The 16,107-nt window shown below is 38.2% G+C and overlaps 2 protein-coding genes across 2 annotated transcripts; one reads left to right on the top strand and one right to left on the bottom strand.

The window, feature by feature from the left end:
* Positions 1–3,498: 3,498 nt before the first annotated feature.
* LOC129775863 (etoposide-induced protein 2.4 homolog) lies at positions 3,499–10,083 on the bottom strand. Its single transcript, XM_055781027.1, has 4 exons — positions 9,822–10,083; positions 9,511–9,752; positions 4,337–5,014; positions 3,499–4,281 (listed from the first exon to the last, which is right to left on the bottom strand). Exons 1-4 carry the CDS (start codon positions 9,834–9,836, stop codon positions 3,924–3,926), a joined length of 1,293 nt encoding a protein of 430 aa, XP_055637002.1. The 5' UTR covers positions 9,837–10,083; the 3' UTR covers positions 3,499–3,923.
* A 121-nt stretch (positions 10,084–10,204) lies between these two features.
* LOC129775864 (trafficking protein particle complex subunit 4) lies at positions 10,205–11,085 on the top strand. Its single transcript, XM_055781028.1, has 2 exons — positions 10,205–10,488; positions 10,583–11,085. The coding sequence occupies exons 1-2, from the start codon at positions 10,314–10,316 to the stop codon at positions 11,059–11,061; spliced, it is 654 nt and encodes a 217-aa protein (XP_055637003.1). The 5' UTR covers positions 10,205–10,313; the 3' UTR covers positions 11,062–11,085.
* The last annotated feature ends 5,022 nt before the right edge of the window (positions 11,086–16,107 follow it).

Here is a 16,107-nt window from a genome sequence, read left to right on the forward strand (position 1 = left end):
CAGGACTTGTCAAGAATTTGTACTATTACTATGAACTATCACTATGAATATTCCACCGGATCAAGCAAAAAACGTATGTGAAAAACCCTTAATTTGGTAGGGAAGGTAAGAACTATAGATGACCATAAAACGGTGAGTGTAGGCATGAGTTTCTTGAAAGGAAATAAGGTGTTTGTTTATCTCCTGTGACTTGAATCATTCATTGGACATCGTGCACAAATTACGTAACGTTAAAAATCTGGATTTTGGACCCCCTCCCCCCCTACGTAACGGAATTTCCCATCTCTAATACACAGAAAGTAACGCAACCTCGACCAAACTACCCACCTCCCTCCCCCCCTATCGCGTTACGTAATTTGTGCACGACGTCTTGTAGAAACGACATTCGATCTCGCTTATATAACATTGGAGAACATGGGGTAATTAGCCGAAGAACGACGAAAGACCAAAGCTGAAAAAAATCTGATGGAGAAATCCTTAAGCACTACGTGTCATAAAATTGGAAAAGTTCCGGGATTTTTCAACAGATGGCGCCACTAAAAATGAACAAGATTCATTTCGAGGAGGCTAGCTTATGGGTCCTATTCTATATGACTAGACGAAAAATTCGTCTTTTTCACTTAACACTCCTATACTCGCGCATATTTCTGTCAGACCGAGAAATCAATAAATGTATTCCACTCGTTCTTTTGAAATGTCTACGGCCTCAGCTAACGGTGGGTTTAGACTAGGGATATATTCATGTGAAGAAATATGATGAGATTTATAAAACTGAGAAATTATAGAAGTCGGTTTGGCGTTGTTGAAGCGTAATCGAGTGAACTTCGGTCGACGTTTTGTGACAATGGATGAAACGTGAATCCATTACCACTGAGGCAAATTTTGGAGCCTTCGACGTTTCGTACTGCAGAAAGGGCATCGAAATATTGGAAACTCGCTATAACAAGTGTATTGCCCTCGAAGAAAACAATGTTGAGGAATAAATACAACTTTGTCCAAAAAACGATGCAGTCTGCCCCGGGTGTCACCCTCAGAGGGGTGAGCCCACGACGATAATTTAAAAAAAATCCTCCAAGTTTTTGAATGAACATCACGCGTTAGTGATTGATGGTGTTATCCAGTATAAGGGTATGTGTCTGAGGGCACGAACAAAAGCTTAATGTAGGACTGTGATAGTTCGAGAAATGTTTTCGAATTTAATTCTATTAATTTTTCAGAAATTCGAAGATTTTACTAAACTTAGGAGCCGTGTACAAGTTACGTAACGCGTGATGGTGGGGGAAGAGGAGGTGGGTTTTGCGTTGCTTACTGTGTATTAGAGATAGAAAATTGCGTTACATAGATGGGAGGGGGTCCAAAATCCAGATTTTTAGCGTTACGTACTTTATGCACGATGTCACATATCTCAAATTGTGGATCTTAATAGAACCGTTAGTTGCATGGGTTAGTATTCTACAAACGAGTTGTTAGAGTTGAAGTAGTATAAAAATTTTGGATCCAATGAACAGTTTTCGGAATGCAACGCGGTGCTGTTCTGCAACTTTTTTTGCACCCAGTTGAGTTCTCACTCCTTGCGCACACCAGTGCCCGGACGAATCAACGCATACCGAAACAAAGTTGAAATGTTTTGTTATCAACACCGTTCGCTTTAAAGTTCGAACATCCTCACTGCACCGTATCCGGTACACCGGTTTTTATACCCAATTTTAGACCGCGCTCGAATCTGGTTTGTCTGCTTTGCTTTCTCTGTTGATGCGGTTGGTATGGAGGCGCGCCGTTGTTTTATTATTTTTTTGCTTAGCTTAGAACGAGCGAAGACAAAACGGGCGCGAGAATGTGATGTGTGTGTGTGTGTGTGTGTGTGTGTGTAATAAGGCGGGTATCCCACAAGTGAAAGAAATGTTTATTATCTGAGTTTGGTGTACTTCGTATCAAGAGAGAATACGTGTTTGTTATGAACGCGCGTTGATGAAAATTGAACTCGAGTGCAGCGCAGCGTATGTTTTCTGAAGACTGCCAATGAACAAGTGGATTTGAGAAAGTTCTACGTCCAAAATTCCACCATGGTCCATTCAGAAGATTCTGTCTTGATTTTTTTTTGATTTATCGAGATGAAATTAACAATCGATTTATTTCCGTTTTATTTTGAAGATTTTGTGGACTAACAAAAATTTTTGCCAGCCAAATCAATAGCAAATCCATTTAATCTTATCAACCAACTTTCATTTGAAAGCCCACAACGTTCCTGTATGACCTTTCTATACAGAGATATTTTTGTTTGAATGAAAATTTTACTCTTCGTGGTTCATAATGATAAATTCAATAACTAATTATCGCACCACAAATGGAAAGGCGGAAAACTACACTCAATTATGTACAAGGATAATTTGTTACTTTGACAAAAAAATTTTTTTTTTTTTTTTGCATCGATTCCAAAAACGTGTCAAAAACAGAATTTTTATAGTGTTTTACAAAATCATGCTGTAGTTCTGTAAATATTGCAGTAAGTTTTGATGTTTGCAGACTTTATTTTTGTAGCTTCGTTGTATATCCTCCAAACCCCTGTGAACGTTATTTTGAAAAAAAAACAAATTTTGTCTAGCTGTTCGATCAGAGCTACGTCACATCAAAAACCACCTAACAATGTCGGCTCCGCACTCTGTTCCTCTAATTGTTTTGTCAAGTGTAGAATGAGAATTGCGGGTCTTCTAAGGAACGCTCCCAAATTTTGAAGTTGTTACTAACCGTTTGCGTTTTTGAGGTATCTCCTGAAAGAGTCGATTGGTTAGACATGCTTCACACTCCGACTTGAGCTCCGATCGACGCGAGACCCAACGTGGTAAATGGATTGGGTCTATACTCAATTGAAAGTGAATGCACTCATATCTGTTGATATTGTTTTTTTTGGTTCAGAAAATTTACTGCTGTTAAGTCGAGATGCGTGAAGATATTATGATTTCTTGTTCCTTCCATCTAATATTAGAATAAAGAAGTTTCTGGATTCAATAAATTTTATTTTTCAATAAAAACCGAAACAAGGATATGATAACAAGGTTTGATTTGAGGGGCGACACCTAAGGCATCCGCATCCGCCAATGGGTGGCAGTCACAAAATACTTAAGATGATATCAGAACAGTCCTTGCTTGGTCGGAGATGTGGCTCAGGGTGTAGCTGTGGCAGTGTAGATCGCAACGAACAACACGTGGAAAGCCGTCTTATCGCAATGAAAAACTCAATCGCCTTTGAACCTTAGGTGGACGAGGCGAACTTAGCCATGTACGTGATATAGTTTCTGTTTTACAAAACTCCTGAATCATCCCAACAACATCTGTGATGATTTTATACAGTTTCGAACAGATTGATTGAAAACCTCGACCATGTTCCTAGCCTCTAACCTTGAAAAAGGTCAGTTATAAGTTATATATATCTAATCTCATTTTCAACTTCGATCGATTCTGGTCGGGAATTTTCTTTCAGTTCAAACCAAAGACACCGAATCGAAGAAAATCTTCTTGTATTTCCTTTATAGAGAGGAAAATGCAGTCTGATCGTTTACTTGTTTCACAAAAAAAACTAAAATATCGCATTTGTTACGCTTGTTACGTCCCATATAAGCTTAGCGAGAAGAAAAAAAAACTTAAACATGTAAAACTTTCCATTGCGAGAACTAATCGTGAAATTTAACTTAAACATAGCACCGTTGTCACATTGACGAATATTTTCTTTCTTACCGATATGTCTGCTGGTGTACATATGAGGGCATTGCGTGGCTATGTTATTCTAACTGTTGATCACATGCAATCACGATTGCGATACTCGGATTGCTTATTTTGACACACTTGTTGTCGCGTGCTTCTATCATATTGTGTGTTGGTATTGATTTTCGCAACTTAAGCAATCGTTTTTTGTTTTGTTGTTATTCTTATCGTCTGAGGCTACGATTGTACAAGGCTTGCTGCTGCTGCGGGGTCATCGCCGGCCCCATGCTCGTACCTGCCGTAGAAGCACTACTAGCTACAGAAGACGGTGAGGAACGACTATGCTGCCGATGTTGGTGATTGTGCTGTCGGATTCTCTGCTGCTGACTTAGCTGATAATTAAGTGAGGGCGTGGAAGCGCCACTGGACAGCGGAGGTGTAATTCCCCGACCATCAGTTGCAGTTGTTGTGTTCGCTTTCGTTTCGATCGTGCCCGGCACGGTTGGCTTCTTCAAGCGGAACATCCTGACTATACCATTTGAGACAGCCACTGACAGAGAGAATATTTTCAGAGGTGTTTCGCTGAAATAAAACTTTTTTTTAGCATTCAGAATAAAGCTACACCAGTTACGCTTACCAAGCAGCCACTTTAGGTTTGGCCTCGTTAGCGCTTAGGATGAACAGTGGGAAAAGAACGGAGAACACACAGCCACTAGCGACAATTGATTCAGGCATTTCCGAAAGTATTGCCAGAGGTAGTCCGAAGCCGAGGAAAAATGGCCAGTTGGTTTCGATGTAGGTCAATCGCGTGGGCAGTTTCCAGCCTATATTAAACCACTTGTACTCGAATGAATACAGCGAGCAGAGCAGACTCATGTGCACTATATACACCACGTTGCAGACAAACGGAAACGGGATTGGCAAATACTTGATAATGGTGCTCTGTAGCAGAAACGAAATTTGCACAATGAAACTGATGAACAGGTCGGCGATTATCTCGCTGAAGGGATCCTGCTTGAGGCGACGCCCTTTGCGACTCCGGAAGGCCGAATCAGCGATATCCTGGAACCAGAAGTTGTTGACGATTTTGCTGAGAATAAACAACGGCGCAACCCAAAAGCTGTGGAACAGCAACGAAAGCGAAGGCATCATCCAGTTCCAAACGTTGGCTTCGGCGTCGGAGTTGGTGGACAAATAGGACAGGATATAGAACAGGCCCGGCAGGATTCCGTACTCGAACACCATGATGCTGAACATAAAGACACCTCCGTTCAGCAGACAGCACTGGATCACTCGGTGCAGTACTTTGAATTCTCTGTAAAGAAAGGCATTACAAAATACATTAAAATAAGTCAAATGTTATTGTAAAATGTTGTTGTTTAGTTCTTCCGTTCTAATATAGAAAACAAAATGACGTCCAATCCAAGTTTCTCGCACGCGATAATATATCGGACATTAAACAGCTTTCAAGATGAGAGTTGTACATGGCGACGGGAAGTGACTAGTTGGCAGATATCTTCAAGACTATGAAACTATCCAAGTTTCTCAAAAATACCTGGTTTGACAAACCATCTGCATCTGCTGCTGGCTGGAAAAGCGATATATTTTATCGCCCCCGGGACTATCAAGCTGAACATAAGGTTCAGTTAGAATCCGGAATCATTCTTCATTTTATAGCAACGGTCGTAGAAGGCAGATCTGAAATCTTTTGACAGCAAATTGTTTGGAAAACCTACATCTATGGACGAGAAAAATTTTTCGTTCAAATTTTTAAATTTTTTCACTGTTTTAAAAAATGTGTGTAGTATGGAAGCCGAGAGAAAAATTTTGATTTTGAATATCCACATTAAAAATCCGGCGTGGTCAGATACTAAAATCGCTGAAAGTGGCTAAATCGACCGTGTATGATTTGCTGAAAAACTTTTCCGTGAACGTGCAACTCTTGTTCGGAAGGTGTTGAAAACAATCAAGGCAAACCCGAGACTATCGAACTACGACATCGCCAAAAAAAACACAACTCTAACCAAAGTACCATTCGGAGAATCCGTATGCGAGAAGATTGTCGTAATTTTTCAAGGTTTTCATCACAAACAAGACAATGTTGAAACGTTCCCTTCCGTTTTATAAGGCTCATAAAGGTCCGGTGAAGTTTTGGTCAGATATGGCAAACTGCCACCACAGTCGAGAGATGCTTCAGAGGTACCGTGACAATGGGGTCGATTACATTGAAAAAGACCTCAATCCTCCCAATTTGTCCTCAATTGCCCATCCAATCGAAAAATATTGAGCAATTGATAAGCAGAAATTGAAGAAGGGTTCCAAAGTGACTCGGGATGTTGCAGACATGAAGAGATCGTGGAACGAAATGGCCGCTGACGTTGACCAGCAAATAGTTCAAACTTTGATGAAGGGTGTCCGAAGAGAACGAAACGAAAATTCATCAACATGTAACTGAACGATTTTTTCGAATTTTTTTTCTGAAAAAAAAACAATACATTATCTGCACTTTTCTCTAAAAGGGGAGCTCTACCCCCTCTCTAAAGGGGAGCTGCCATAGAAATGAAACACAAATTTCTCCATAACTCGAGAACTAATCAAGCAAATAGAACCAAATTTGACATATGTAGGTTTTAGGGAGCAATAAATGTTTTTATGGTGGTTCGACACTGATTTCTCCTCTCTAAAGAGCGGGAGGAGGTTGTGAACAACTCGAGAACTAATCAAACAAATCGAATCAAACTTAGCGTATAGAAGTTCTAGGGATCGATAAACGTTTCTATGGTAATTCAACACTCCTCCCCCCTGGAGTGGTTAAAAGGGGACTGCCATAGAAATGAAAAAAAAAATCTGCATAACTCGAGAACTAATCAAGCAAATGGAACCAAATGTGGCATATGGAGGTTTCAGAGAGTAATAAATGTTTTTATGGTGATTTGAAACTCTCTTCACCTCTCTAAAGAGGGGGAGAGGAGATTGCTGATCAACCCGAGAACTAATTAAACAAATGGAATCAAAATTAGCATACAGAGGTTTTAGGGATCGATAAACGTTCCTATGGTGATTCTACACACCTACCCTCTCTCTCTCTAAGGGCATGGGAGCTGCCATACAAATGAAACACAAACTTCTGTATAACTCGAGAACTATCAAGCAAATGGAGCCAAATTTTGGATGTGAAGGTTTTTGGGTACGAGAAATGTTTCTATGATGGTAGGACACCCCTTCCTTCTCTGGAAAGGAGAGGTGGTCCCATAAAAATAATGCACATATTTCAACCAAACATATTCCAACCAAACATGACAATTGAAAATTTTCGGAAAACTCTGAAAGAAAATGAGAAAACTCGAAAAATTCAATTCGCATGTGTTCTAAAATTATATATTGAAAAGCGTTGTTAGTCCATTTGATGTTTGCGGTAACGAAATTGATCTTCCTTCGAAAGTGGAAATGGATTTTAATGTGATAAAACGCACTCCTATGTCGTCTTCTATCTATATAAGTGAAAATGGATCGCCGAATGTGTTGATAAGAGCAAAACTCGAGAAAGGAATTGTCCGATACAGGGCTGTCTTCATTCTATCATATTTTCTGTATCAAACACTTACTCCATGTAACGGAAAAACATGGTATTTGCAAGTGGATGAAAAATCTTGTACGAGGATTGTGTCTGAAAATAAACTGATATTATAATGTCGAGTTTTGGTAGAAGTACTGTTATTTTTTAGTAAAAATATGTTTAAAAGGTAGATTAGAAGATCATTCAATGAACAGTTCTGCGATTGGACCCATGTATGTGCGCTTAGTAAGAAAACGTGAATGTGATAACGAAAAATAAATTTTGGGCGAGCCTAAGTTTGCCGGGTCAGTTAGTATGTAATAAAAGTCCTAGTGTTGATGAATTAATATTATGAGTTTATGTTAATTTAATTTTGAAAAAAAATATGATTTATTATGTTTTATTGAGAAATGATTGATTATATACTTTGAGTCCACCGGATACACCCGTTCCGGTATCTATAATATCATTAAACTTCTGGAGAAGAATGAGACCATTGAATGGAAGCCTGGTTCTGGTTGTCCGACGGTGCTACGTGATCGTGAACTGCAGCTAAAGCTAAAGCAGAAGAAGGAAAGAAAGGTGGCTACAACGTTCCGGGCTTTGGGTCGGGAGATCGGAACACGGGGAACACACCAGACAGTGAAAACAAACATACCTAGCGGAGATGGACATCATCATGCGGAAACGTAAGTCTACACCGGCCGTGCCGGAACAGCAAGCTGTGACCCAGAAACGAAGGCTGAAAGTGATGTTTTTTTCCCGGTGAAGCGGAACGTCGCGGTTGTTATGGACGACGAGCCGAATTTATTGTGGGAAGGCAACGACTGCAGGGAACCAGCAAGGAAGCCTATAATACAGAATTCGACTCCAACTTCTCCAGACACAGCGCATAACTTTGTTCGGGAGAAAACGTCTTCGGTGGTAAGTAATGATCGTTCATTTATCTTATCCCGAAAATTTTCTCCCTCAACATTGTTGTGAATATTCCATTTTTCATTGCTCATCACGATTAGCTTATTTACTTTGCTTTTTTAAAGCGAGTAGCGAATGAAGATTGTATTTACGTACCTAAACTTCATCAGAAACTCGCTTAGGGGGGATATTTATAGTGAATCTGCTAAGTGTCACACTCTTGTTCAGTATTTGCTATCCCCTCCTCATATCAGTTCAGCGTGGTGTAGGAGTAAACAGGGATGGTCGAACATTGTCCTTATACCAGCGTGAAAATCCAAACAAAGCTATGCAGGGTGGCTATCCTTCGGCAAGACAGCGAGCTGGAGCATACAAATCGATATGAGGGATGAAGAAAATACGAACGGGAACAACCGGCTACGAAATAGGTACCATGATGGAAAACTCCGAACATGAAACTGCAACCGATAGCCACCCAGTAGCTTCATGACGCATCGAACGACATCTGCGCCATGGGTAAGATTCAAAGGAAAGGGACTACCAATATCGATGATATCTCCCAGTTTTCAGATTTTTTTTTTAACTGATGGAAAATATTTTCATTCAATAACTTGTTTAGTTATATCCTAATGAATGCTTCCTCTCAGCTTTTTCCGCTAAGCTGAGATCCTCATTTATTAAGCCAAAATCAAATGATCTTGTTTCAAAACAACTACGATACGATTGCAGATTCCTTTTTCCTAACAGACTAGTTGTCTTAAAACTCGACTCTATATGAGTCAAATGTATGAGTCAAAACGTTTAACTGGTATACAGAACAGAACCATTATCGCACGTATCAATTTCATGCTAAATAATCTTCACTTTGACCTTTGGCTGGTGTTTGTAAGTTGTAAAAATCAACGATTTCTTTATGGTCAAATATGTTCTGTTGTTTCATTCTCCTTCTTTAGTCATAAGTGACCTTACGAAATTTGAACAAATAAAAATATTGTGATTACTCAAATGTGTTCCTATACTTTTATCTGTTCATTCTTTTCACCTATTTTCTCTCTCCTGTGCACATCGCATTACGTTCGTTGTTCATTCAATTCTTGCTACTACTCTACCGAACAATTCATCACTCCATTTTGTTCCCTCTCCGATCCCCCACAATGTTAGTTAACTTCTATTGCAAGGATAATCGTTTACCAAAAATAGCAATTCATCCAAATATCGTGGGGCACACCAGAAATTTTCATACAATTCAGGTGATTTATATATCACATAGCAATAGATATTCATGTCACATATTTAAAATAAACCAAAATATAAACAACGCAAAAAATAAATATACGCACTTTTTCCGATTGGCATTGTCTTTGTTTACACTCGTCGACTTCGTTGTTGTTGTTGTTGTTGTAGAGGATGTTCCATGCTGGTGGACGCCTGCTGTGGCCGTAGGCGTAGATAAACTCTCCTTGGTCGCACGACCCGGCTCTAAACGGCTTGATTTCGGATTTGATTCATTATCCAGGTAAAATAAGACGGCTATGCCCTTAATGCTTTCTATCGTTCCGAGCAATATTGCGGTCAGTATTTTCTACGGAAGAGAAAATTGGGTAAACACTCCGAATACACATACCCACGAGTCATGCTTCCAAATACTCACGTATAAACTATTCATTTCGTAAATGAAAATCGCATGTAAATAGATAACTACGTTAAATAAAACATAAAAAATATATTTTGTGGTGAAGAAAGGTAGGATGTACTACGGTGCTGTACTGAGTGTATATTCCTGCTTCGAGCTATACAAAAATACGTCTCATCCTGGCGAGTGACTCCGCAGAACAGGTAGCAGTTAGTATTGTTAGCTCTCGTATTACACTCAAACTCAACTTTCCACACAAGTTATGAATAAGCTTGAAGACTCCAATCATCTGTTTTATGAATGACAGGATCCTAGTGGTGTACACTACACTCCCACTTTCGATTGTAAACACACACAAAAACATATTGCTCGATTTACTGAGCTACTTGTCAGCTGGGTGCGAAGAGACCACCGCAAACGTCAAATTTGTTTTGATTTGGTTCGAGTTCACAGAATCCCAATATTGATCTCATACGAAAAATAGAAGATTATTATAATCTAGATTAAGCGATGGTAATTTACGGTGTCTATATCGTAAGCAAGTCAGGAGGGCTGATATTTAATCTAGATCATAATGTGCCGAAAATTGAAACTGAGAGGACGTTCAAATACCCCTTGGGGATCAGTCTGGATTACGAACCGAAAAAAGTTTCGGTAGCCTTTGGGCAGAAGGATGGCATTAATGGTAATAAAATGATTTATCGCCGATATGCATAGATAACAGTATTAGATAAAAATAGAATTTATGCACTAATAATTGAAACACGCGTTGATTTTAGTTGGCCACCTGCTGATCAGTGTGAACGGTATTCTGGCGAATGGCTCCACTTTGGAGGACGGACGAGACATCAAAGAGCTGATCGAAAACAAAGACAACTATCCACTAACGCTCAAATTCAGTCGACCCAAGATGACGACCAATGAGAAGATTTTTCTGGCCAGTATGTTCTACCCACTGTTTGCCATCGCGAGCCAACTGAGTCCGGAACCCAAGAGCAGCGGCATAGAGGTGCTGGAAGCTGATACATTCCGATTGCACTGTTTCCAAACACTGACCGGCGTTAAATTCATGGTCGTAGCAGAGAATAACCAATTAGCAATGGATATTCTGCTGAGGCGCATTTATGAGCTGTACGCGGATTATGTGCTAAAAAATCCATTTTACTCTCTAGAAATGCCCATCAGATGTGAGTTATTTGATACAAATCTTCAATTATTGCTTGAACAAGTTGAGAAAAATGGTATTGTGAGTATTTAAATAAAACAAAAAAGTAAAAACGTTTTTAATTCAGCTTCAAAACCCTAGAGAATAACATAAAATTAGGATACAAGAATTACTTCCTCTTCGTGGTATTTGCTTCAAGCGTTCCCATGCGCTAGAACAACATTAGAGAAATCTTAATCAACAATACGTTGAATGTTGCTGCCATTGAAGAAAAAAAATCTGAATGTCGCAGCCTTTTGGGACCCATATATATACAGTTCGGTGCTACCGCAATCTCGCAAAGTGACGTGAGCGCCAAAATTTTGTTTTATCCCATCTGTTTATTTTATTATACTCACTTAGCAATTCTGCTGTAATGAAGCCGAATTTATTCGTGTACATTTTTTATCTTGAAATAATTTTTGTTATTTATTACACTGTGGCCATTTTTAGGCGTAAGAGTATTCTTATTCTATCGACATACATGTCGCCTTTTTCGGCGTAAGAATATTCCTATTGTTCGAATGTTCACAATTGAACTGTTCACAGCGGGACTGTTGATATGAGGCTTCGAATTCCATCGAAGCAATTTATCAAATTTTCTTAATCACCACTCATGTTAAACACTTGATAGTTTTCATTCCTACAAATATAAATATTCCCATATACACCCATACCTCGCTATACGGCCGCTCTTTATACGGCATTTCACTACAGCGGCCCTCTTGAATTAGGGCACGTTTCCGATTTACGGCCTAAAATGTTTCGCTATAATGGCAAACATTTTTCTTTATGTCGATATATCTAGGTGGGCTCATATTAGAGTGCCAATGAAAATGACCATCTGGAATTTTTAAACGGAACTTTCTTAAAAATGTTGATTCCCCCGAAAAGCTATCCAGTACAAAATATCAGCTCAATCGGACTTCATTTATTTGTGTCGCACAGCCGTCAAAGTTTGAGTTTTTTTTGTAAATTTAATAGAAATAGAAATATAAATTGCATTTAGAATGATAAACCATGTTACAAACAAATTTGGAACCGATCCGATTGTAATCGTATGAACTTATATTAGAATAGTTGATTCCTTATACGGCTTTTCGCTCTGCGGCCGATTTTCGTGGAACGAATCTAGGCCGTAAACCGAGGTATGGGTGTACAGAAATGGGGATTCGTGAGGTTATAAATGTAATTATAACCTAACAAATATTTTCCGACAATGTTTTTTCTATGTCTGTAATTAATCGTGTATTCATATGATAATAGTCGTATAAGATGCAAATATGAATAGTTTGTTCATCCAAACGAAATCCAGCAAACGTTAAATCATACCCAGCAAACATTAAATCGTATAATTTTGCACGTGCCATGTCTTACAAGAAATCCGAATAAATCATAATCGCAAATAATATCAATCAAAGTATGTATCGTGTATATTTGAAATCGCATAAAATGTAAAAACTCGATTTTATATACCATTATCAAATTAAGTCGCAATTCGGTATAATAAACATCAATTTTATGATGTACATTGTCGTAAAATATATTTAATTCGCATCATATGCGTATATTACGCTGATGCAGTTTGTGTGTCGTATAAGCGTATAATTTAAATCGATTCAGTACTGCAGTAAATCGTGTTGCATGCTGAAGAAAATCATGAAACAGTAAATCATATTAGCTCTTAATAAAGAACATATTACATCATATTGAAATGTCAATGAAATGCTTTAACATTGACAAGTTTCATTTCATAACAGCAATGTCTGAACACATACGAAAAAATAAAATAATTAAATCCGCTCGCTTATATTGATTCAGCATACCCAGCAAACATTAAACCGATTAACTTTTGCACATGTTAGGTCGCATATAAATTCATATCAAATTACAATTGTATAAAATATCAATATGCATCTTGTATATCAGAAATCGTATAGAATGCGAAAACACGATTTTCTATATCATTGATGGATTAAGTCGTACATCAGTATAACGATCATCCTAGTATCGTGATATGCAGTAATATAAACGCACATTCTATTCATTCTGTTCATATAGCATTGTTAGGTCTAATCGGATATCAGTGAAGAAAGCATCGTATATCGTTATATACGGCTTTATATGCGTATAAAATATGTCATATACGTATATCGCCTCCCTTTTTGCGAGTATATTCCAGTTATATGCATCATACATCATCCAAATGTGCCTTGGATATATGTATATACCCTCCGATTATGGCATTTTATGCGATTTGATGGTTGCTGGGTGGTTGATAAAACATGGTGCCAAGACTCGAATATTCGAAAAAAATCGGAAGCAATATACCTTTCAACATTCTCTAGTTATTGTTCAGCCGCTCTTTAGCCTTGATAAGGGTTTCTGAATTTAGCATGATTGTCATTTCTAATTTTTCTCGGTAGATTATTTTTATGTTTTGAGTTGTTCCCTGGTCCATCGGTTGAGCAACAGACTCTGCATTCCGCATTTGTAGAAAAAGCTCATATTAGACTATTATGAGAGAAAATTTAATCCGCTCAATGAAGAGCAGTTATCCGCCATATTAATAAAAGGGCTTTAGGTTGTAGTTTTTTTTTTGTTAAAAACTGACGAAATCCGGAGGAAACTGATTTTGGAATCATTCATAAAATAGTTGCCGGTTCATCGAAGCAACAGTAGAACCTCAATAGTACACTAGAAGTGACAAATCTTTGAAACACCGAGTAATATTCGTTCTTCCCATTATTATCAATGGCAGTTTAAGAGTATCCGAGAAATACCCAGCAAACATTAAATCGTATAATTTTGCACGTGCTATCAGAAATCAGAATAAATCATAATCGCATCTAATATCAATCAAAGTATGTATCGTGTATATTTCAATTCGCATAAAATATAAAAACTCGATTTTATATATCATTATCAAATTAAGTCGCAATTCGGTATAATAAACATCAGTTTTATGATGTACATTGTCATAAAATATATTTAATCCGCATCATATGCGTATATTACGCTGATGCAGTTTGTGTGTCGTATAAGCGTATAATTTAAATCGATTCAGTACTGCAGTAAATCGTGTTGCATGTTGAAGAAAACCATGAAACAGTAAATCATATTAGCTCCTAATAAAGAACATATTACATCATATTGAAATGTCAATGAAATGCTTTAACATCTACAAGTTTCATTTCATAACAGCAATGTCTGACATACGAAAGAATAAAATAATTAAATTTAAAAATCATAGGAGTTTGTGTTCAAGATACGACCGCATTGTTGACGTAGAGCTATGCTTTTATTTTATATAAGTCGCTTGTTTATATCTTCGGATGTTATTCTATAATGCTGTGAAATTTTCGAAACAACTGCTTAGTAGAATAATCTTTGAAATGGTTTTTCATTGTAAAATCAGTTGACGATATTGACGGAAAAAGTTACATTACTTTCTCATGCTCGAGAGAAGCGCAGCTGTCACCCTTAGTGGAGGAATTTTTGCTACTGGTAAGCGAAACCTAATCACATACAAAATTCCAGAACGACATTTACTTTCTTGGTGACTAAACAAGCGAAATAAACTCTTTTTGTTAACATCAATACCCTCGAAAACAGTAGCAATGCTTCATTATGATCAATATTAGCGCAAATGCAATCCTAGTTGAAGGCAGTTTTGCGACTGGCACGCGAACCTAAATAACTTGTAACATTCCAGTAAGACATTCAAGATGCTTGGCATTCCCCAAATATTTTTTTGGAGCATAACCCTAACGCCTGCTTCGCCATAACGTCAGTTTAATGCATTGATGCATTCTCAAAGGCACCATAGAAGCCGTTTACATTTTCGACCGACGCGAAGAAATCGCTTATTTTGCTGTTGTTCGATGCGGTGTCACACTCGCGAAGGCTCGGTTCAGTGCGAGCGCTTTTCACTACACCAACATCGCGTGCATCATTAGATGACGCTTGCCTCGAAATTTCATTGCCCCTGGCAATGCGTTCGTTTTTTGCAGGACTAGAGCCTGCCTCCCTCTTCTTCTTGCTCATGACACACTACGCGAAACGTCTAATTTATGACGCGGGAAGAAAAACACACGATACGAATAACGAACAGAAAAAGCAAACGACGATATCCAAGTTGGATTACCACTGGTGGGGTCCAATCTTATACCATGGACAGACATACAACTGTACTAGCGCTGTACGTGTACAGCGTTGTACAGGTACCACGATAACATGACACACATACTTTGGTTGTACATTGTACCGCATGTCAGACTGACAATCAGAAGTTTGAATTTATTGCATTGTATTTTCACCAATATTTCAATGAAAAAGGTTTTTATTTAGCGTCTAAACTATCGAACACAACAAATATGTTTCCAATCTGAGTTATTAACTCAAGAGAAAGTCAATGAAAAGATTGTATACCAAATGTTTTGATTCGTTTTGTTCATGCTACCCACCACTAATCGTCTATGGCGCTGCGCACAGTACAACTGTAGCCATGTACAGCGGTAAAATAGGTCGGTACAGGTACAGCGATTGTACCGAGTTGCTTGCATGGTTTTAGCGCTGTACATGGTGACAGACATACAATTTTCGAAGTACAACGCAAGTACAGCTGTATGTCTGTCATAAGTATTAGATCGAAGCGCAGCGAAAGCAAAGTGAACTGGATTGCTCAACAGTCCGATGCCGAATGAAAGTTTGCCTCAGCGAGATCCACTGTTTATCCCTTTCACGACCACGGGGACGCCGATGTCCCAAGCAAAAATCATGGATTAATTAAATATTCACGTAACCATTGTAAATTATTTTTTTATTTTAATATTTCGGAATGTACCTTTTTATTATTTTTACTGGCAATACATAATAGCGACCATAGGGACATATTTGTGCCATAAATTTAACAAAAAAAAAGGTAAAAGTTTTTTGAATTTTTAGTATAAATTATGTTTTTAGGGTGCCTATTGATTCATAACATATAGCTAAATTGATTTAATAAGGTACCGTAACCTTATGGTCCTGAAAGGGTTATACTCAAGGCAAATATTCCCCTTCATTCTTCTACTTTTCCTTTGTTCACGGCGACTTCAA

Source organism: Toxorhynchites rutilus, chromosome 3, assembly GCF_029784135.1.
Source record: "Toxorhynchites rutilus septentrionalis strain SRP chromosome 3, ASM2978413v1, whole genome shotgun sequence".
NCBI lineage: Eukaryota > Metazoa > Arthropoda > Insecta > Diptera > Culicidae > Toxorhynchites > Toxorhynchites rutilus.

Excerpts from the sequence above, each read along its gene's own strand:
- LOC129775864 (XM_055781028.1), top strand. The coding sequence starts at position 10,314 with ATGGTAATTTACGGTGTCTATATCGTAAGCAAGTCAGGAGGGCTGATA. Across the intron at positions 10,489-10,582 it reads GCAGAAGGATGGCATTAATG|TTGGCCACCTGCTGATCAGT; the intron begins GTAATAAAATGA and ends CGTTGATTTTAG.
- LOC129775863 (XM_055781027.1), bottom strand. Across the intron at positions 5,015-9,510 it reads GACAATGCCAATCGGAAAAA|AGAATTCAAAGTACTGCACC; the intron begins GTGCGTATATTT and ends CTTTCTTTACAG. Across the intron at positions 4,282-4,336 it reads AAACCTAAAGTGGCTGCTTG|CGAAACACCTCTGAAAATAT; the intron begins GTAAGCGTAACT and ends GTTTTATTTCAG.